This window comes from Raphanus sativus, chromosome 4 (genome assembly GCF_000801105.2).
Source record: "Raphanus sativus cultivar WK10039 chromosome 4, ASM80110v3, whole genome shotgun sequence".
Lineage (NCBI taxonomy): Eukaryota > Viridiplantae > Streptophyta > Magnoliopsida > Brassicales > Brassicaceae > Raphanus > Raphanus sativus.
The window spans coordinates 32,272,327-32,296,799 of record NC_079514.1 but is presented as its reverse complement, the minus strand read 5'-3'; the positions used below and the strand labels follow the sequence as shown (position 1 = coordinate 32,296,799).

The following is a 24,473-nucleotide window of genomic DNA, read 5'->3' as shown; positions in this document are numbered from 1 at the left end:
AAAAATAAATCAAAAAGAAAAATACAAAAATTCAACCAATTAGATTTTTCGTGAGAATCTCTGTATGAGCGCCATGTGTGAATAGAATGCGCTAGATTTTGGGTCGGTAAATATTTAATCTTTTTTTGGTGGGTAAATATTTAATATATTTTTCTTTAATACACTTATATAATATTTATGCGGATTTTCACAACAATTATACATACACACAATAATTTATTAATTCTTCAATTCTTAAATAGCCTTTATGTAGTATTTTTAAAAAATACATTTTCTGTTGGCGATCTGCGATAATGTATTTAAAGTATTTTATATAAAGGATAAGAAATAATATTACTTAATTTTAAACATAGTTTAGTATAAATATGTATGGGTGTTTTTTCTATCAATAATTATATAAATGATAAGACACTAATTTTTAACTCTATTTCTTACCATTCTCATTCGCAGGTTGAAAACCAAAATATATTTTTATACTAATTTTAAATATATATATATAAATATGTACTAATGTTTTAAAGAGTTAGTATATATAATTTATAATAATGTTCTAGAAGAGTATAATAATATATATATATATATATATATATATATATGTATATATTCGTACTATTCTAAGAATGAAAGTGTTTGAAAGCCTAGATTTAATAGGTTTTAGGTTAAACTCTAGAATGAGAGTGTTTGGAAGCCTAGATTAAGTGGTTCTAGGTTTATTCTTCTCTGCCGATTTTAAAAATAAATCAAAAAGAAATTAGAAAAAATGAACCAATAGAATTAAGAGAATTAATTCGATAGTGGCTTGTATGAGTGCCACGTAAGCAGAAATCACTAAAGTGACTTCTCTTTTAATGCATAGGAGGATAATTCATTACATTTATGTTTATAGATAACAACAGTTAAACATTGTTCATCTACAAACTCTTAATTACTATGAATCCAAAATGAAAAAGTGATCACACTAGTTTTCACCTAGCTCACCTAGCTTTAGATATGCAAAACGAAGGAGAAGAAAATGCAGATACGCGTCTCCATAAGAACCACATATACAAAAAGGGAATAGGGCTACCACCCAAAGACCTGGGATTAGAGAAACAAGAGGAAAGTGACAAATATGGTTTCTTTACCGCATAACCGCATTGGCATCTGGATCTATAATAAGGAGGGAATATGACTCAAGGGAACAAAAAGAGATATGGACAAAGAAGAAGACTATATAAGAAAGGGCGCTTTGGACGATGAATCACATATATAGGTAAATAAAAAGACTAATCTATTTGTGTTTTTCTTTCATAGAATATAAGGTGACAAACTGACAACTCCCTCTTTAGCACCTTGATGAGCTTGAAGCAGATCGTTACAGTATATTAGAATCAATTAAGCTTTCCACTGGAGAAATCCGATATCAGCTTCACAAAATGTTTAGGGCTCTCAACATGTGGAAGATGACCGGAATCTGGTACTTCCCGGAAAATCGCATTTTGTAGCTCACACAACAATTTCTGCATTTTGTTTCATGACAGTTAAAACCAGTATTTCAAACCCCGGATCGATCAAGCCAGTTAAATCTTTAAAATTAGTGATTCGCTCCAGACTAAACATTCGATGTTTGAGATTAACGAAACTTACAATGAGATTAACGAAACTTACAACTGAAAGTTGGTTGCTAACAATCTGATCATTCTCACTGCATACGACGAGCGTTTTGTGGTTGATCTGCGTTATTACATCCAAAAGATTAACATACAAAAAACTAGAAAGTTTAGATTAATTGGTTCGTCGTTGTGACTGAGTAGCTAAGTGAAGTATTTTCATTACGAGTTTGATATGTGATGCAACATTATAGCCTCCGCTAATCATAAAGTTGACCATCGCATCTTCCCACCACGGCATTTGACAATGTAGCCGGCCAATCTAAGCAAAAAAAAAAAAAAAAAATTTCAACCAATCTATTTTTTTAGCAATCAATTTGAGGTATGGAAATAATAAAAAGAATAAAGGGAGATTTGATCTTACATTAGTCCAATCTATATTCTCTGACAGGGGGATGAAAAGGCTAACACGTTGGCCAAAAGGCGAAGAGGAAATGACTTCAACAACTTAACCTAAAACAATAGTGTAAAAAGTATTAAAGTACTTTACAAACAAAAGTACTTTACAAACAGAAGTAGTCTTGAGATTATGGGAATTATAGACAATATAATAAGAATTTGATACAGTATTTTTAGCAGGTTAGATGGTTATATGATTTATATATCTAACTCTAAAAATTTGGGAGTCTAAGACCAATATTTCATTAAGTTATATTCATGATCAACCTTGTCAGTAAACTACTGAGTATAATAAGAGTTTTTCAGACAAACCCCAGCGTAAGCAATTGATTTTGGTAAATCTTTAAGAGCACCTGTTCCTTCTGAATACGCATTCGCATTAATGAGAACTAATCTATCAACCTGAAAGTTATAAAGAAGAGGATGTTTGTGAGTCTGTGCAGGGGCGGTCCTGAGAGGAGCGGGATGAAGTCACCGCCTATGGCCCCCGTTGATTCAACGGAAATAGTAATTTACAGCTTCAGGGTAAGTAGCAGTGAAATCAACAGCTACTGTTGCTCCTAAGCTTGGTCCAACTAAAATCATTGGTCGTTTAATATATGTTTTCCAAAGCTGAAATTCAAATCAAAGCACACAGATTAACCAAGAGGAAAAATCATTATCGTATATCTAACAACATAATTATATTTGTCGGCAGTAGTACACTATTAAACGGTCGATATTCCTCTGTTCTCTGATAATGTTTAGTGAGTACTGACCTCGAATAGATGCTGTCGCTTAGATGCTGCATCACATGGTGGAAGTTTCTCTAAAATATTCATTAAATATGTGAGTTCTTGAATTTGAAAAAAGAAAATGGTAGTAAGTTGTTTTTTTTGGACGTACAGTAAAACCTCTATAAATTAATAATGTTGGGACTTTAAGATTTTATTAATTTATAGAAATATTAATTTACCAAAATTTCTTTTTTGATTTTTTTCTTATATTTATGAAATATCTTATTTATAAAATAAGAAAATATTTTATTTTACTGTATATAACATTATTTACATTTGAAAATTTTGACTTTCATTTTTTATTATATTATATGGTGTATATTTTTATGTTTTATATTTTGTTATGTGGTTTTCGATATAGTTTTACTAAATATTATCAAATATATCAAAATGTTAAGAAAAAAAATAGAGGTATTTTCATTGTGAATATAAAACCAACAATATAATGTTTAGTTTGTACCTATATAAAAATATATATAGATGAATTATTAATTTATGATTTTAATGGGACTATATATTTACATGGGAATTTTAAAAATATTATTATCTTATTATTTTATCGATTTATGTCATATTTTACACCGGCCCAAATTGGAACTGGTAAAATTTATTAATTTATAGAGATTGTTAATTTATAGAGTATTAATTTATAGAGTTTCTACTGTATATTATAATACTCTGAGTTCTTGGAACTGTGAAACGAAAAAGGTGAATTCTTGAAACTGAAAACAAAATAAAATAGTGAGTTTTTTTAAATTGTAAAAGAAGTAATCACGAATTCATATACTCTAAAAACGATTTCTCAAAATATACTCTTTCCGTTTCATAATAGATGATGTTTTGCTTTGATACACACAGATTAGTAATTTTTTTTTTTTATAAAATAATTTTAAAAAATATAATTTTAAAAAATTATTCCACCAATTGTATAAATGACTGCAAAATTTAATTGGCTACATAGTTACCAGTAAAGTTGAAGAAAATATAAAAATATAAAAATATCATATATTTTGAAACAATAAAAATATTCTAAAACATAATAAACGGTAACAGTATATTTTTTTGTAAAATTAAGTTGTGTGTAAATCTTACGTAGATCGGAGAAGCCCCAACCAAGAACATCAATAGCCCAAGTCTCAAGACAAGCTTGCTCAAGCAGAGGATACGCACGTCTCCATTCAAGACACGAACTAAGCCAAAAAAAAAAATTCTCAGTAACGTTCAGACACAGTAAGTGAGCTCATGGAGTAGTCTTTGTCTGGTTGGCAAACAAACCTGTCAAAACAATGGAGAAGAACGACAGGACTTTTATCGGGTAATTGAACATTTGGTTTGATACAGCTACTCATTACACAGCCTCTAAAGTTTCCCATCTGCAAACACATTTTCTATTTTATTCCCTAAAATCGAGAAACTAAGGAACGAAAATTGAGCGAGAAGATGTAGAAGAAACCTGAAGAGGAACAGGAATCCGTACAATCCTTTGAGCCAGAGCTCTTGCGAATGGATCTTTTATGTCTCTTACCTCCTTCGGAAGAAATGTTGGAAACCCATCTCCATTCGCTGTTACCTGCCGCTGCCGCTGCCTCTTGAATATATTCGTTGGAGACCGTGGAGAGACCATTTTCAAGCTACACATCATTTCTCTCTTTTTTCTCTCTCGAGCTCTGATTGTAGTGTATTGAGTGCTTCCTCTTGAAGCTCTTCTTCTTAAGCTTTGTTAGCTGAATATGGAACTACTGGATTATTTATGACATTGAAGAGAGTAACTAGAAATGGAAAAGATAGTTATATGTTAGAAATCGGACCATTTTCATGGAGTTTAAATTGAAATGCAACTACCCAACTTCGTATTTTACTGTACTTTTGTTTTCTTGTTTTCATTGATGGATCATTAAATACAATTATTTAACTTCTTTTTTTTGTATATTTCTTTTAGAAATGACCACACAATTTCTTCTGACATCTTTACATGCTTTCTTGTTTTGAAAGCTTGAAGACAAAAGCAAAATTCAACATTCACCGTGAAAATTCATACCCCGTCTATTATATCTTCCAGACTAATTAAAAAATCATTTTAGTGGGAGGGAGTGGAATGGCTCAAAGATCTATATCCTTCATGTCATCCTAGCCCACATGTGACCATGTGTGTCCGAAACTTTCATGTGAGTCGAAAACAATATAGGGTCTATACTACTAGTCATTAGTTTAATGGCAAATAAAAGGCATGTTAAATGCCTCTAGACTGAAACACAAAATCTAGTGCACCTCCCACCAAAACAGTTCTCTAAGATTTAGTGTAAGGCAGGAAAACGGATCTGGATATATTGTTTTAAGTTCAGCGTATTCATACATTGTTTTATGTAATGGATTTCAAAATCCACTCAGAAATAGAGTACATAATTCGTAATAGTACGTGTAGAAGAATAAATTTATGAAAAGTATATATTTTGATGATTACGTATGAAATACGTGTGTTCGACTGATAATATGATTGGAATACAACTATCGAATACAATGAGTATCTAAGATCAATAGAGTACAAAGGTATTGAACTATATGTTTGCCATCAGAGAATTCGGATTCCCCTATCTTCTTTGTGGTTCCCTCTTTACGGGTGTTGGTAAGGTAGATCATAACATGAGTGACGTGATCGTCGGTTAATATCAAGTTCTTTTATGATTTTCTTTCATATGCTGACCTTCATTATGTTTTTGTTTGAATATGCCAGCTTGGTGTGGGCTATCTCTTGAGTTCGCGATGGGCCTTAAACCTTTGTGGACCCATTATTTTCTTCTGAATCTTAGTGACGCCAAACTGGATCCCAAGACAAACCGGATCCCAAGAACAGGTGTGGAGTGGGTTAAAACCAGCCTCCAACATTATGTTCAGTGTATTTATATAGAGATTAGACTGAATCTGATATACTGTATATACATGATTTGGTGTAGACACGTTGCCTAAAATTGACAAAGATTTCTCTATTTATATCTCATAAGTTTGAATCCCGATTTGTTTATTTTTATGTTATTGTTAGATCTATTTTTGTGTCTTTTATTAAACAACACTACATGTATTATTAGATCGATTCAAAGAGATTAGCCTTTACAGCTAAATAAACCAGGAAAGAGCTTACATGAGAGAAAACAGAGTTTTGTGCGTAAGCTCCTTTGGAAAGAAGGTCCACCCTTACAATAAGTTTTTGTGTGATGAAAGAAAGGAAAAAAAACTACAAGAAGAAAATACATGAGTAAATTCCTTCCACTCTAAGACCATGTAAGGCCAATCTTCTTCATCATTGATCAACTTTACCAACTGTAGGCAGTGCGATGCAACATGCATCGATGAAAATCTCCGCTGCAAAGTGTTTTTCATGTCCCAAAGCAAGGTATTAAACTCCACATGCAAAAGGGAGAGGACCTGGTCCTTCCCGATGGGGCTGTAGATAAGCTTCTCCGGTTCCAAATCGAATACAAAACCACCATAAAATTCGAGTTTCTCATTCAAGATGTATCCATTTATCATCTTGGTAATGGTGACTCACTACGAAATCCACGTTTGGAAATACTATTTATACCATGTTAAAGACCTCTTATAAATATTTTTTTCTATTAATCCGTATAATTCATCATTTTGAGATTCAAAAATCAGATTAATTTTTTTTTATTAAAACCCCTTGAGCAAAAGGGCTTCCACTCCATTTTGTGTTCTGTTTTCAGTTACTTTTGGGAAAAGAAAAGAATAGGAATAAAAACAACCATAGTTAGCAATTACATATATATTAAAGAAAAAAAACATTTTTATGAAATAATGTGTTTATTTTATTGAGAAATTTGGAAAAATATAACAAATATTCACAACTATTGTCCTAGCCAAGATAATACTTTTTGTCTCATTTCCCTATGTATAATTCTCCTTTTAATTTATAAAAATAACAAAAAATAGCTATATAAACAAAAACAAAATAATAAAATAAGAAAAGAAACACCCATATTAATTACTAATATTTTTGTTCTAAAACTTGTTAAAATATGTATACTAAAAACAGATTTCATACGTTACACAAAATAGCATAGTAAATTTTTATTCCACAGTTTATTAGGCTATATATAATATATAAACGTTTATTAGAATTATCATTCTAACTTTTATGCCATATATAATTACCAGAAATATGATTTCTGCTACTCTCCAGATCATGTGAATTTTCATGGATAGATCTTCTACAGTTTACCTATTAGGCTCTTAGAGCATGATTATTGCATGGTCCTTGTGATAAAGTTCTTAGTATTCATATATGTATATATATATATATATACTATATATGCGTATATAATTGTTTGCTAAGGACTTTACGGAAACCAAAATCGAAAAGCTCTTAATTAAGGAACTTTCGATTTCGGTTTCCGTAAAATCCTTAACAAACAATTATATACGCATATATAGTATATACACTTGATAGAATATGTGTTCGAACATATTAGCTTGTTTTATGCGTGGTAGAAAATGTGATATTTGGAATTTCATGGCCAATCTCCGAATATCTGAAAAATGGTTACCAAATATTCAGAAAATATTTGAAAATCTTGTTTATTTCCTTTTCTATGTCGATATAAAAATTCAACAAATAAATGTTTAATTTTTTAACCACAATTCAACAAATGTTTAATATACTGACTTAGCCCATGCATATATTTGTATTGTATCATCTATCTTATTAAAATATAAATAAATTTATAAATTAATCTGTTTTTTTTTGTCAGCAACAATACAGATTCATATTGACTTTGTTTTATAAACTAATCTGTAAAACTGCATCTTATTTACATTTCTCAATGCCACTGAAATATTAACTGAGCCTAACTTTAGGATTTAATATCTTATTCTAATTTTATAGATAATTTCCTAAATCAGATGTTAAATTAAATTAATGTATAATTTAGTTAATTACTATATAATAGAAAATTAAATTTAGGGTTAGTTTGTAAATGGAAAAAGTTCATCTTCAAAAATATTTTAAGAAAACTGAAGAAATAAAGTAATAGTAAAAACTAAAGTATAAAATGGGAAATGAAACACTATTCGAGATGGTCTGAACCATATGCTTATTACAGAAGAGCAATACAATACATTTTTATTTAATTACTCAAGACGAACTTGATACCACTGAACAGAACCTACTTCTCCATAAACCTCTAGTTCACATACAGCTTTAACCAAGAAATCAACGGCTTCATCGAGGTTATCGAACCTAGCCAGGTCCGGTGGTAATGATTCTATTGGCCAGTTCTCAAGCCAGCCTTTGAGCTTAGCCTTGAGTTCGCCTTCTGACACAAACTGTTCATCTTGCCCTGCCTCTAACAGTACGTACGTATCCGAGTTCGAATGCACTCTTCTCCTCCTTATTGCACAAACCTAAGAGTTGAATTCCCATCCTTTTATTTAAGTTAAAATATTTATCAACATCTTTTCAAAAAATATTATCTATGCAACTGATGAAATTAGCTAACATATATGGCATCGCTAAAGAGTTATAGAATCATAGAACTTAGAAATTGGAAATGACAAACCGAAAATGTCTTCTCGTTTTTTTGTTCTAAACCACAAAATGTCACTGAATTTAATAAATCAACGATCCGGTAAACTGAAATAATTGGTAAAGTTCTGTTTAATAGCCGAAACATTCTGGTTTTTCAATGAAATCATACATATATATATATGTATTAATTCTTTGAAAGTTTTAACAAAAAAAAATTATTATCAAAATTCAGTTTATCAACACTTTTTCCCAAAAAAAACACTTACACTTAAATGGTTTTTGCTCGTTCTTGGAGTCGTAATGCCCAACATTGGGCAACTTATGGGATCATGAAAAAGGTTTGTCGAGTTTGCAGGAAGAGAATCCGTTACTTGGAATCTTTTAATCCAAGCCCACTGGTTTTGTCGAGCTGAGAACAAATAAAAAACAGGCAAGTTGAAAAATCAATTCATCAGGGTGAGAAAGACAAAAGTCTAGTTGAAGAAGAAAAGTATCACGAGCTTACAATTGAAGAGCTTATTATCTCCACTGTTAAAAATCGGCTTCTGCAGAGAAATCTCCATTTTGATTTCTTGGCAAAAATACTTCAACACTTTTGTATTGTAGTAGAAGCAATTAAGCTTCCTGTAGATAAGATGATATAACGAGTAGCATACACCAACAATTTTTTCTTAATAGTTTCTAGTGAATTGTATATATTAATGGGCCGTTAATGACCTAAATTGGCCCAATAATAGTTCTCCCGAATAATTGTTTTGCCATAATTAGTTTTTAACTTTTTTATCCACATCTTTTAGTTTTATACTTAGGTTCACCCCCTCTAGGTTCACCTCCTATGATGAACTGTCAAATTCACCTCAAAAGTTACAACCAATCAAAGTGCTATATAGAATTAGTAAAAAAAAAGAAAAAAAATTAAAAAGAAAAAAAAAAAAAAGAAGTGAAAAAGATGTCGACTAACTTTTTTTAACGCCATCCATGACTTTTTTTTCGTCACCCACATAGAATATTGAAAGCTTTTTCATCATCTACTCATAATATTGAAAGTTTTATTTGTCAAATTGGTGTCTACAATCCTCTGCCCTTATACCTTAAATCGAAACCCAAAACACTAAACCCTAAACTCAAAACACTAAACTCTAAACCTTTGGATAAAGAGATATTCCATTATTTAAAGTTTACCTAAGGATTTAGGATTTACCAAAAAATTTAGGATTTAGGGTTTAGTGTTTAGGGTTTACCCAAAGATTTAGGATTTAGCATTTTAGATTTACCAATTTGACAAACAAAGCTTTTAATATTTTGTGTGGGTGATGAAGAAAAAACGATGAATTGTGTTAAAAAATTAGTCGCGTCTTTTTCACCTTTTTTCCTTTTATTTATTTTTTAATTTTGTTTTCTTTTTTTACTAATCCTACACGCACTTTGATTGGTGCTACTACTTGAGGTGAATTTGAGAGTTCACCACAGGAAGTGAACCTAAATTTTATTCTTTTATCAATTCTCATGCTGTGTATCCGCTAAGATTCAGACCAGACATTTTGAATTTAGCTTCTTGGGCTCCAGTCTATTATTTTATGAAGGGTTAGGTCAATAATATTTTGGATTTGATATAATTTATAACTGATGTCAAAATTCATTTATACTCCTACTTATTTTGGATTTGATTGTGTTATTTTGGTTTGAGTTTAGGTATTTCTTAAATAACACATCAAATAAACGTGAAATTAAATATTTGAGTTATTTAATTGAATTTTAAATATTGTTAGATAGTATATCAAAATAATTATGTAATTATGTAATTTAACCTTATTGAGATTCCATTTTTTCTTTCTTTTTTGAGAATTCGATCCAGACATGGATGGTTCACAGGATCGAAAGGCAAGTGTTGACATAGAAACCAATACCTTGAGGAGACATAACAGTTACCATGCCATCCTGTTTGTAGTTCTATATCAATTGATCAAGTTCTTATTTTTTAGAAAGATGGATCAATTTTACCAAAGTTTGATCATTAGGAGGAAGAGCTTATTGCATTATCTCCAAATTCCAATGTTTGTATGATGTTGTGTTAATAAAATGGTTTACACAAGGTATTGGAAGTGGTCATATTCGCCTGCCATGGTGGATATACTGGAAGCCAATTTTTTTTCGAAAGGCAATAATATTTTTCCCATCTTCAATAATAAATCTTGTGTCTTGCTTAAATAATTCTACACCCGGTAATATTGATTCCTAACCATATGATTGACTGCATTTTGTTTTTGCTTCAAATAGTTGGCGAAATGATTTCGCAAATAAAGTCATGTTTATCGAGTAACGTCTATATACTTGTTTTGCAAGAAATGAATCATTAAATTGGGCCAATCTCTAAAACCAATTGAACTTTTACCCATATCATGTTGTTGATAGTTCTTTTCCCATCAAAACTTCATTTTTATTTGTTTGAGTTCTGAAGTTAATTTGGATGGTAGTTTGAAACACGACATCGAATAAACTGGAGTTGCAATCACAATTGTTTTCAACATAACATGTTTACATGCTTGAGACAAAAGTCTGGAAATCCAATGGAAGCATGTTTGTTTAACTCTATTTACAAATTATGTAAACATTTTTCACATTGTTTTGGTAAACCTAAATAGTTTTGCATCCACCATGCTAAGAAATACTCAAAAAACTTTTTAAGGAATCTTGCTTATCTCTATGGACTCTCGATCCAAAAGTAATCTTTATTTATCTTCTAACCTGGGCAATACTTGCATAAAGTGAACACCTCTTTTAAATCTCAATTATGCTTATTTTCATTGCAAAAGAAAAAAAAATAATCATCAGCAAAAAAAATATCTTATAGGTGGAACTCCAACAACCACTTTAATTTATTTGATTTTTTCTTTCGTATCAGCACATATATTACACAAATATGGAGAAAGATGATCGCGCTAATGGTAGACCCGATTAACATATTAAGGTGATACTTTTCTTTGGTGTGTTCCATTAATTAATGGAGAGGGAGGAGATCTCGCTAACATAGACCCTGAAGGGAAGGGGGATCGCGATAACGTAGACCCCGTTAACATTGAGGTGATACTTTTCTTTGGTGTATTCCATTAACTAAGGGGGGGGGGGGGGGGGATTTCACTTTTATCACATTATTGTACCATTAATCATGTTTAACTTTATTAACTTTAAAATGATATTTTCAAAAATTCCTTATTCAAAATACTCTAATACCCTTTCTTTATAAATATATAAATATAAATAATTATTTAAAAAAAATAATAGTTTTTGAATTATAACTTTCCAAAATCAAACTTTTATTAATGTTTTTGGATATTTTAGATTTTTTGCAAATTTTCTTAACGAAATTTGAAATTTCTTTTTGAATCTATTTTTCAATAAAAATTTAAAACTTGTAGGTATTTATTTATTTATTTTTTAAAGGGTGAATTGGTTTAAAACCAAAAAAAAATGATGAAATTAACAAACTATCTATTCACTTAATTAGAGTATAAAGTGTATACATGGTGCAATTTCTCTTACAAATTTTCATCATTTTTCTTTTCTTTGTTTTTTTTTCATCCATATTTCTCTTATTTATTTATTTTTCTTCCCCGCTCGCATCTATTTCTCTTCTTTATTCTTTTTCACGCCTAAATCTTCATTTTTTTTCCTTTAGCCTCCTTGTCACTTCTCATACCTCCTCTTCGACCCCACTTCTAACTTCTCACTCTTTCCTACTATGTCATATACATTCATTTTTTTCTTCTTTTTCACTTCTCATTGTTCATTTTTTTATTCTTCTATTTCCTCTTTTGTTTTCTTTTTCTTTTTTTCCTCTTCATTTTCCTCCATTTATTTTTCTTACTCTTCTTTACTTACTTCTCACTCCCATGTATTACCGGTATTGTTATAATACTAAGGAAATCAAACTTTTTTATATAAGAAGAAATTGGAAAAAAGACTTTGAACTTAGATGTGTCTCAATAAAAAATTTAGAAAATTATTTAGGAAAATATGATTTAGATTCCTGTTAATACTATAATACCCCTAAAATTAACTAATTAATATGAATTAATAATAATAAGATTTGTTTAAAAATAAAAATAAAAGGAAAACATGGGAGATAATAAATTATGAGAAATTTAATTTATATTTAGTGTAGATTTATGATAGATATTAACCGAAAATATGAAAGTTTACATATTTTTTTGATTTGTATAATATGCAGAACACTGTGAATTAAATAATAAGTTTATTCTTTTATAGACGTAACATAAGGTAAAAACTAGAACATTTTACGATAAATAAGCAGGAAAAAATAAATCGTAAAGTTGTGGCTATAAGTTGTAAACAAATTATATAGCCTAATAAATTCTAATTTAGATATAATATAAAAGAAAGTTTTGTTTGCGTTATATATATATATATGTATATAATTTAGTATCTGATTTGTAAACTAAGTAGAACATGAAAGAAAATATGATTTTTCTTTTTTTAGAATTAGTGTTTTGTCTGTCGGACATCTTTTTGGATAAACAAAGACGTGCACGTCTATTTCTTTGTTTCCGTGTTGTAACTTTGCTATTACTAGATTTTGTTTTTGTTTCATAAATCACAACACTGTATAAAATTTAGATTTTTCTCAAACCCCGTCAAATGCCGTCTCCGTTTTGCTAGAACCTTCGAGTTTTTTTGTATAACAAACGTTTCTGTTATTTCATCGTCGCTTTGTAACAATTATATTTTTCTTTTTATAAAGGAAATAACAATTATATTTTTTTTCCAGTAAAATCGAATCCAATATAAAAACAAAAACATATGACGCCCGAATATAAGTAACCACAATCCTTTGTAACCTACCGTTTACATTCAGTTGTTGGAAGCATTTTCTTTTGGATTTGTTCTCAATTCTTCAGCAAATAAATTTTTTGTTATAACTTATAACTGAAGTCCACACGTTTTTTTATCTTTACAATTAACTCTCTAATGACTTTCGTTTATTTAACTAGATTTGTTATTCAACGAAAACAACAAATTCATAATTAAGGACTACACAGTTATAGCTAGGGAAAACTGAAAAAAAGACATGTGAACTTAAATTTTTCTCAATTAGATTTTTAGAATATTATTTAGAAAAATAGTATTTACATTCCTATTAATACTATAATATCCCTAAAATTAACCAGTTAATATAAATTAATAATAATAAGAGTTATTTTAATATAAAAATGAAGTAAAAACAAAAAGAAAACATGGAAAAAATATATTATGAAAGATTTATGGTAGATTTAAGAAAGATATTAATCAAAATATGGAAGTTTCTATATTTTCGTGATTCGGCTGTAATACATATACTACATTGTATACTACATTGTGCAGAACACTATAGAATGTGTGGAGAGATTATTTTTCTGTAGATGTAACATAAAGTAAAAAGAAAAACAAGTTATGACACATAAACATGAAAGAGTAAACCGTAGGGTCGTCGTGGCTATAAGTTGTAATCAAGTTTAAGTTAGACTTACGACATCGTACTAGAGTATAACCTAATGAATTCTAGTTTAGATAGAATATACCAAAAAGTTTTGTCTACGTTATATAGACCCGATAGATTTATGTATAACTCTTAGTATCTGATTCTTATACTAAGTAGATGATCAAAATGAGTATTTTGTCTTTAGTTAGAACAAGATATAAAATATGATTCTTCTATTCTTTAAAAAGAAATTAAACATATAAATAGTCACACTTATGTTTTCAATAGTTTTCATATTTTTTATATATTTTTCAAACTTAGTTCACTATTTGTTTTATTATAGAAGGGTATACTATATCCAAAATGACCAAATATATCAAAAAAAACTTGAGAGATAAACAAAAGTTTTTTTTCTTTTTTGCCAGCAACAAAAGTTGAGAATGTCTTTTCTCCAATAATCCCTTCTAGTTATAACTTATAACCGAAACCCAAACTTTCTGCCTTTATAATTAATCCCCTAACGGGAGGTTAGTTCGTTACATTTGTTATAATATGTAAATTAGATCATTATGGTTACAATATTCCGTTTCTGAAACCTATTTTACATAGTATAAATTGATCTCTGTTCGTTACTTCTATTTCTTTTCCTTGGGAGACAGACATATACAATAATGGATCAAGGAGTGAAACCAGGCTATGAACCAGATCGGATTCCACAATCGGTTTTCGCAACCACAATGACTGCTAAACAAGATTGGAGTACTCAATCTAACGATTTGTTTAGTATTCACATCGGAGATCAAAGTTTCACCAAAATGTATAAATCTGGAGAACTCTCCAATTTTGACTATACTGCTACGTATATTAACAATAACAACAACACTGATAACAAAACTAATTTGACGGACGCTGGAACCAAAGAGGTCAACATCCTCGAAGCGGAAACCGGACCAGAAACCCCTAATCGAGATTGCCTAACCAATGTTTCTAAACCGGAACAACCTCGACAACGTCAGTTAAGTCCGACCAAGTCTTATCGCTCCGACACAAGTAATAACAGCGCAGCTTCTTTTGCATTTCCCATGTAAGTAGTTATGAATTTAAGCTAGTATTATATTTGTTTTGTTTCCAAATTCATTATGTTTCTGTAGATTACCAGAGTCCCAACAAGATCCAAAGACGGCACTTGAGGTGAAGGATGAAAGTGGTGAAACGGATATATCAAGACCAGACCCGAAGCCCAGCTCTAACTCTGATGATCCCAAACCAGGGGACGGTGGCGGCTGGCTTTCTTGTTTTTCATGTTTCTCAGTGAAAAGTTGAGATTAGTTCTCTTTGTCAAGCCTATTTATTTAGGTCGTAGTTGTCCAAGTTGTCGAAGAGACACGAGACACTAGACAAGATAAATTACTAATTTGATCTTATGTCACACAATTTAGACATATACTATGTAATCGTAATGTGTGGACTCTGGATGGAAGCAAAAAAAACTGTTGTTTGTTTTCTTATAAACAGTTTTATCAGGGCTTATTTACGGACTAGTCATATTTCAACAATAATTTAGGTAAATGTTATTGATTTTGATATAATGTAGTTTTTAACATTTATGCCACAAAGTATTTGATTTTATCCTTTATTTTTACAGGTATCAGGTAAATGTGATCAATAAAATATAAGATCAAGAAAAATTGAAAACTATTCCAAATGAAAGAAGGAGAAACCATTTACGTATAATTTTATTAACACATACATATGCACCAATTGTTCTATTCCATATCACAAAAGTGGTATAAAATTATAATTCCACCTACAATCCCTAAATATTAAACAATATCCTAACCTCAATCCGTAGATACTAAACCTTATCATAATCAGTAAATCTTAAACCCAAATTTAAACTATAAACCCAAAACCAAAATATAATGAAACAAATAAATAGCATATTATATAGAGAGATTTACCATTTGGGTCATTTTTGAGTTTATTCACCACAATCAGTCATTTTAGTATACTGAGACACTTTTTTAGTGGTGAAATACAACTCTGCCCTCTAATATTATGGAACATAAATTATTTTTTTTTGAACTTTTACACTGCTTTTCAGCCATATACTCTCTTATCTCTTTGCACAGTAACCAACGTATAACTTTGCTGAGAAAAGTTAAAAAGCTTTGTGCCGGAGGTAAAGTGATTCGATGACGGAGACGGTGGGCTAATATGACATCACCCCGGAAGAGTTGACGGTGACCACCTTCTTTTTCTTCAGTGCCGAGTTGGAATCCCGAAAATTATTAGAAAATGGAGTTTTGGTTATAAATTATGATTGTTAAAAATCAGAAATTATTAGAAAAATTTTGTTTTGTTTGTCTTTTGATTATAAACGGTTAATCTATATAAAACTTGTAAGTTTTAGAGGTGAAAATCAATGGACTCCGATATGAGTTGCAAAAAAAGTGGAAAGCCTGAAGAAGACGAGTTTATTACAAAACTGCCACTCCGTAAAAAAATATTGTATGTACATTATCTCAAATGTACATGTGTACACATCCGTTTAGTGTACATATGTACATTAATTTTATACATGTGCATTTTATCTATGTAGTGTACATTTGTACACATGCATTTTATCTATGTAGTCTACATGTGTTCGTGTATATATATGAAGAAGAGAAAGTCTCTATGTACATTGTGTAAACACTGTCTGTAATGTGTTAACATTAGAATGAGTTCCAGAAATTGTAAGGTTTGGTTTTTAGATAAAAAATAAAAACAAAAAACAAAAAATGTTCTTTTAAAAAGATGTGTGCACAAGTAATTTAGGTGTACAATACAAATTAGATGTACACATGTACTGTCTGAATATAATGTACATATGAATGGTAAATCTGGGTGACAATTTTTTTAAAACCTGCAAATATGATATTGTACATGTATAAAGCATTCATATACACATAACATCTAAAAGCTTTCAGAAAAAAAGAAAACCAGAACAAAGCACAAGAGATAAGACGTGGTATCAACATGGACACGGTGGTTTGGAGTGTCCGAATAAGTTTGCAGCGGGAACAAGACCACCTAGTTTCCCGGATGATTTCCATAGCATTTCATGCACATCAGTTACACAAAATGAATATCTTTATTAAGATACAACCTGTAAATGAGAGATTTGTAAGGCCTGCAAAAAAATACAAATTTGTTAAACGACGTAGAAATCGAAAACCCCAACAACATCTCTAACCTCTGATTCAATAAAGAGAGAGACGAATTACAAACCTAAAAATCAAAATCAATATTTAAAAACCAAATCAAAAACCTAATCCCTTCTTTCTTTAGCTGCGAAAAGAAAATTCCAGATCAACAATCCTAACTACTCAATTCTTTTGGTCGCCGCCGTGAGAAGCGAGGCCATGAACCAGTAGACCGTTTGAGCTCTGGATCTGGGCCAAAAAGGAGAATCTTGGCGGAGGTAGACTCAATATCTCAGAGGATCCACTATTGCAATAATTATTGGGGGGGGGGGGGGAGCAGAGGATGGTACATGAAGACAAAGACATATGCTCTGGTAAGTTCGATGGTGGAGGTAAAAGAAGAAGACGATGCTTTAACAGAGAGCAGAAAGAGAAATACATATTAAATTTATTAGAATAATTATAATTTCAACTAAAAGAATAAAGCAAACAAGGGAAAACTTAAGGAGAGGACATGTTGGTAATTCTATATGTTGAACATTAGATAAAGTGTATGCAAAAGTGTGGTAGGAGTAAGAAGTGACCTAGAGTGTTATTGTAAACTCAAAATGTGATTCACAATGTAATTGTTTCTATTATATATTGGTGAAATTATGAAACGTCTATAATTGCATGGAAGAAGTTAGTGCTGGCTCCAACCATACCCCCTTCACCTTCTAAATATTAAACCGGAAACTCTAATAGCTAAATCGTTACCCAAATATACTCTAAACCCAAATATAATGAAACTAAATAAATAACATAGTACATATTGGTGAAATTATGAAATTTTTATGATGAGAGAGTTACGCTAAGAGACACTTTGTCTTTTTTTGTTTCACTAAAGGAAACATTGTTAATTCAACACACTTTCCTTTGCCACATGTAATTTTCTGGACGAAAATAGCCCTAATGAAGTGGTGTGTTTGATTTAAGGAAACAATCAAACCATTTGCCTTTTTGTGACTAGGTTTCTTTACATTTACCATAAATGAGTCGAAATTCAAAATAAAAAGCAATAAATGAGTAGGTATATGGGGTGAAGAGAATAATTGTGGGATGTTGGATGTAAGGCAAAGTAAAAGATCTAATGGTTAGGGGAAATCTACGATGGTTTTCGGTGGATGGTGCAATTAATAGAGGAGAGAGTAAGCAGGCAAGAGTTTCCGTTCAAAAAAAGAAACACTCATCTCCTTTTCTCCTAGAAAAACTTGAAGTGTTGAGAGATAAGGCAAGCGTTTTGTGGTTGAAGAAAAAGACAAAGACAGGGGGGGGGGGGGGGAGCAGAGGATGGTACATGAAGACAAAGACAGATGCTCTGGTAAGTTCGATGGTGGAGGTAAAAGAAGAAGACGATGCTTTAACAGAGAGCAGAAAGAGAAATACATATTAAATTTATTAGAATAATTATAATTTCAACTAAAAGAATAAAGCAAACAAGGGAAAACTTAAGGAGAGGACATGTTGGTAATTCTATATGTTGAACATTAGATAAAGTGTATGCAAAAGTGTGGTAGGAGTAAGAAGTGACCTAGAGTGTTATTGTAAACTCAAAATGTGATTCACAATGTAATTGTTTCTATTATATATTGGTGAAATTATGAAACGTCTATAATTGCATGGAAGAAGTTAGTGCTGGCTCCAACCATACCCCCTTCACCTTCTAAATATTAAACCGGAAACTCTAATAGCTAAATCGTTACCCAAATATAAACTCTAAACCCAAATATAATGAAACTAAATAAATAACATAGTACATATTGGTGAAATTATGAAATTTTTATGATGAGAGAGTTACGCTAAGAGACACTTTGTCTTTTTTTGTTTCACTAAAGGACACATTGTTAATTCAACACACTTTCCTTTGCCACATGTAATTTTCTGGACGAAAATAGCCCTAATGAAGTGGTGTGTTTGATTTAAGGAAACAATCAAACCATTTGCCTTTTTGTGACTAGGTTTCTTTACATTTACCATAAATGAGTCGAAATTCAAAATAAAAAGCAATAAATGAGTAGGTATATGGGGTGAAGAGAATAATTGTGGGATGTTGGATGTAAGGCAAAGTAAAAGATCTAATGGTTAGGGGAAGTCTACGATGGTTTTCGGTGGATGGTGCAATTAATAGAGGAGAGAGTAAGCAGGCAAGAGTTTCCGTTCAAAAAAAGAAACACTCATCTCCTTTTCTCCTAGAAAAACTTGAAGTGTTGAGAGATAAGGCAAGCATTTTGTGGTTTCTTTTGGGAACTTTTTTGCGAAGGTAGCAGCTTATGTTGGTATTTATTGTTTTTAAGTTTGGTTTTTCTTCTGTTATAGGTGGAACTAATGGTTAGGTTATTTTCGTGGATAAACGCAGATGGATGAGACGCAAGTTATCCTCACAGAGTACTCTTTCTCCCTCGACTTCTTCTCGGTCTAGAAATCAAACTCCGACATCAGAGTTTAGAGAAATTGAACCCTAATCTTCTCGATCCGATTTGTCCCTAATCCCTTAATCTTCCTTTCGATATCATCTTCGATCTCGATTCTCTCTACCGCCACCTGTTCTTTTCTCCCGCCGTTGTTTTACAGACAATCTCATACATGGAAAGTTAGTTTCCAATTCCAAAAGACTCTACTTGACTCTATTTTGTCTTCTCGATATGCGGTGAAGGTGGAGGACATGGTTACTTAAAGAGGTGGTGGTGGATACAGTGGAGGTGGAAGACGTGAGAGTGGGGGATATGGAGGTGGAGGTGGCTGTGGATACATGAGTAGAGGTTGTGGTGGTTATGGATACAGGGGTAGTGGATACAGAAGTTGTGGATACAAAGGTTGATACGGAGGTGGTGGCTGTGATGGTGCTGGATACCGTAGTGGAGTTTGTGGTGGTTATGGATACGAAGATAAAAGATACGTACAGAGGTTGTGGATACAGAGGTTGATACATAAACATGATTGAATTGTAGTGATAAAACCATTACAAATAGCTCAACGATTCTGCAAACAGAAGCTCGAAACCATCCATAAGAACATCAAAATTCAATCTTTATATACATATGTTACATATTTGATTCATGAGAACAACCAAAAGCTCAAATCATGCTAAGTAATTAAATAACCTAAATCCAAATCTGAACAAACTTGAAAATATAATCAGTTCGTAATGAATGTCACTCCTTCTTCATGGATCATGAACTCGAGACCCTCCATGCTTAGTCATGATTAGGGTTCGAGGGATGTATTTAGCAGACCCACGAGGCAGAAAGTATCTCTCTGCGATACTTTCTAAAACTGAAGATTTTCTGGAACTCTGATTCATAACACCAAAGCAAATCAGAAACTCATGTGTTGTTTGCAATCCACAGGCTGTTGTCCATGTATCTTATGTCCACCACTATCCTAACCACTGATCTCCTATCCATGAAACTCACATCCATCCATCTTCTATACATCGAAACTCATCTTCTACCAGTCTCCAATCCACACAACTCCGATTGATCCATCTCCAATCCACTAAATGCCCATCCACAAGACCGCAAGATGTCTCCATACACATCAAAACTCATCTTCTACTAGTCTCCATTCATCTATTTTCTACAAATTGAAACTCATGTGTTGTTTGCAATCCACAGGTTGTTGTCCATGTATCTAATGTCCACCACTATCCTATCCACTGATCTCATGTCCACGAAACTCATATCCATCCATATTCTACACATCGAAACTCATCTTCGGCGGGGAACAGAGTCTTCGGCGGTGGAGAGAACACCAATCCGGGAAACGACGAAAGGGAGACTTCTTGGTTAGTGCCGATTATATGTTAGGCCTAGAGTATATGTTAGGCTAGGATGTTAGGCCTAGAGTATATGTTCAACCTCTTGGCTGGAAATCTGTCGGTTGCGAAAAGCCTAACAGGGAGGCGGTGGTCTGCTCCGTCATCTGTCGGTTTAATAGGGGTTAGACAACATTATCCAGGTTACTCTCAAGAACATAAACAAAGAGTAAGGTCAATCGGAGTGGACGGAATAACGGAAACTAACCTTCCATGACGGCGGAGTCAGCGGGGTCTACGGCGGAGTAAGCGGGGTCTACGGCGGAGTCTTCGGCGTCTCAAGAACACGGATCTAAGCGGCGACGGGAAGAAAAGCCTGCTTGGATCAAGTCGATTACGAAGCTAACACCGTCAATTACAAGAGCAGATGCCCAGAAGTCGCTTATTAAGACTAGGGTTCCGTTTTGAAAGAGAAACACTGAGATAATAAAAAAAAAAATTAGGATAAGTCCAATATTACACTTTCCGGATACCGAGATCTAATTAGATCTCATTTTAAAATTCAATTTCCAAGTTGGTTGGTTAGTGTAAAGTTGTAGTTGAGTCTAGTTAGCGATTGAGAGTGAAGTATATAAAGAGTAGTTGGAGGTTATAAGTGTAATATCGTTAGGCAAGAAGTGTGTCAAAGGAAGAAGTGTTCTTTAGTGTAATTGGTAAGTGGTATTGTGTCCCTCAAAGTAAAATTTTCTTTTATGATCGCATGAAAAAAATTAATGTTCACCCCAACCATACCCTTCACACTCTAAATACTAAACCGTAAACTCTAGTCATTACTAACCCAGATATGAACCCTAAACCAAAATATCAATTTTACAAAAGTACATAATATTACATAATATTAAATTATATTATAAAATATAAAAATATACAATATAGATCATAGTACAATTTTTGAAAGTTCAAAAACATGTAACAATAGTTAAAACTTAAGAAAACTACATACTATATTTCTAAATAAAATAGATGACCTTTAAGTAATTGTCAAATGGAATGGAACATGAATAAATAGTATAGTAACATAATAGATCACATAAGAAAGTATGAAATACATATTGATTTTACATTTTTATTCTATATGCATATAATAGAATATAACACAATAATCAAAATGTTCATCTTCTTCCACATGCGATGAAGATTTATTTCAAATTCAGATACGCACATGTTTCAGCGTCCTTGCGATTATCGCTTTTGAAGACCTCCTCTTTATGTCACCAAACCTCATAAACTTATCTTCTCTTACGCAAAACTTCTCCAGAATCGCAGTGGGTAACGTCTTCATCGCTCAAATCTGCAGAGGAATCTACTCACTTTTTCAAATATTAGCAATGAAAAACTTATTTTATGAGAGTAGATGAGTACCAAAGGGCCACATTTTATTTTACTTGCATGTTTTACCTGATATGCCGATATAGGGGTGGGCATTTTACCCAATACTTGAATCCAAACCTGAATGGATATCCGAAGATAACTGAACATATGTATACTTATCCTTATATTTCTAGTTTACATCTCTCATTTTATTTAAAAATATTTATATCGATGTTACACATACTTTAAGATAATATAATATACATATAATTACGGAGAAAATGATTTGATACTCACTTAAAATGAATATCAAGCTTTTTGTTTCACGTATTAACAAAAGTTACATCGAGATTCTAAAAACAATAGTCAAATTATTGTTTATTTATTTTTGAAATGTTACCTCCAAATTTATTAATCATTCAATTTATTAAAAAATAAAAATCAGGTAATCAAAAGCTAAATTTTCAAAAAATGAAAAATTTAATTTTCTTTCTTTCAAAATCTAAATATCCGAACCCGACCCGAAATAACCAAGCCGAACTAAAAATATCCGAATTCGACCCGAAATACAAAAATACCCAAACAGGTTTTATACCCTTTTGACGAAATACCCAAAAATCCGGAATACCCGACCCAAACCCGAACGGGTATTCGAAAGCCCACCCCTATGCCGATATATTATATAAAAGGTATGAGAAACAGTGGAAAGGTAGGTTAATTGGTTAGTCAGTGGATTATTAACTTTGGGCGTTATGCAGCACAATTTCTCTTTTTATTAGCATATTTTATTTGTTATAGATTGTGACATGTTTGGATGTGACCATACCAGTACTAATGCACCGGATCACATCAGAATTCTGCAGTTAAGAATACTTGAGCGAGAATAATAATAGGATATGTGATATTCAGAGAAATCCTCGTGTTGCACCATTTTTAGTAATTTGATTAAAAAAAAAAGATTGTGACATGTTTACTGCAGATTTGTCTCAATATATAGCAGTCATAAAACTGTCACACTACTACAAATCCTTACTGTATTTATACATATTTTTGTCAAATGTATATACCTTTACTTGATTAAACTTATATTTTCTGTAAATAAACAAAGCTGACATTATTTAATGTCAATATTAGTTTACAAAAGAGGATATTAGCATTTACATCTAGAAAGTTAAATTTCATAATATATATAAGCCCTTTTTAAAAAAAGGTTAAATTTCATAGCATGTATGAAAAACATCAGAAACTCAAGATTTACAACTTGTAGGAAATTGGTAATCTTAGATTACACTCTCAAACACGGCTTCACGCCTGCACGTCCGAATACTTCTGTTGAACGTTGCAGACTGAACTAAGAAAAGGAGCATCTTCCCTCCGACAAGAGTTCTTCTTCAAACCTGGTTCTGGAGGAAATTTTCACCACCCGACATCGAATTTTATAACTTCGATTCACTCATTGGGCTATCTAGAGCTTAAGTTTCGTCACTTTTTTTTTGCTAAAGGGTAAATATTTCATTAGTGAAAATGAAAAAGCATACAATCTGTTGAAGTCCCACAAAGGGTGAAAAAATACTTAAAGAACAACATTAAAACTAAATCTTGTCCATCATAGTCTAAAACCATACCTATTTATTCACATTTTATGAATTCATATATTTAACACAGATAATCTAGAGGTTAACCAGGAAAGGACTAAAGCCACATAAACCAATACAGAATTAAAACCAGACTGTGTCGTTCAAAAAAACAAGAATTAAAACCAGACATAAGATTAATTTTAATATTTAAGGGCTTTCTATTTAAAAATAAAATTAAATGACAGTTAAAGCTATAGTATGTGGATCATATAATTGTTTTGGTTAACTGAAATGAGTTCGGACCTTGGGTCATAAGTCCTAATCTCGCCTATGGTCCGGAACAGGACTTTGCTGATATCATTTATGGTGTAAAATAAACTTCCCACAAATCAACTAATCTACCATGTCTGGTGATGTGGATCATACAGTTTAGTTTTTTTTTGGTTGAAGGCATGTGGATCATACAAAGTTTTTTTTTTAAAAAAGAGAGCAATATGAAACACTTGAAGCAAAAGAAACAAGCATGAAGATAGTGGAAAGACAAGAAAATTTAGTCACCTTTTTGTTTAGGTAATAGCCCAGCTTTGTTGATTTGTTTTATAAACAATTTAGAAATTCAAATAAAATTATTTAGTAAGCCAGAATAAAAAATAAATGTTTAAAAAATGTCTATAATAATTTTAAAACTTGTAAGTTATTTATAAA

The 24,473-nt window shown here is 31.6% G+C and overlaps 2 protein-coding genes and 1 pseudogene across 2 annotated transcripts; 1 reads left to right on the top strand and 2 right to left on the bottom strand.

Annotated features, from left to right (window-relative positions):
* Positions 1-1,251: 1,251 nt before the first annotated feature.
* On the bottom strand, positions 1,252-4,685 carry LOC108832181 (alpha/beta hydrolase domain-containing protein VTE7-like; annotated as a pseudogene).
* A 3,173-nt stretch (positions 4,686-7,858) lies between these two features.
* On the bottom strand, positions 7,859-9,013 carry LOC108832180 (protein CHLORORESPIRATORY REDUCTION 7, chloroplastic). The gene is made up of 3 exons (XM_018605676.2): positions 8,869-9,013; positions 8,630-8,772; positions 7,859-8,239 (listed from the first exon to the last, which is right to left on the bottom strand). The coding sequence occupies exons 1-3, from the start codon at positions 8,924-8,926 to the stop codon at positions 7,967-7,969; spliced, it is 474 nt and encodes a 157-aa protein (XP_018461178.2). The 5' UTR covers positions 8,927-9,013; the 3' UTR covers positions 7,859-7,966.
* Positions 9,014-14,510: 5,497 nt separating this feature from the next.
* On the top strand, positions 14,511-15,162 carry LOC108832179 (uncharacterized). The gene is made up of 2 exons (XM_018605675.2): positions 14,511-14,923; positions 14,991-15,162. Exons 1-2 carry the CDS (start codon positions 14,511-14,513, stop codon positions 15,160-15,162), a joined length of 585 nt encoding a protein of 194 aa, XP_018461177.2.
* Positions 15,163-24,473: the final 9,311 nt, after the last annotated feature.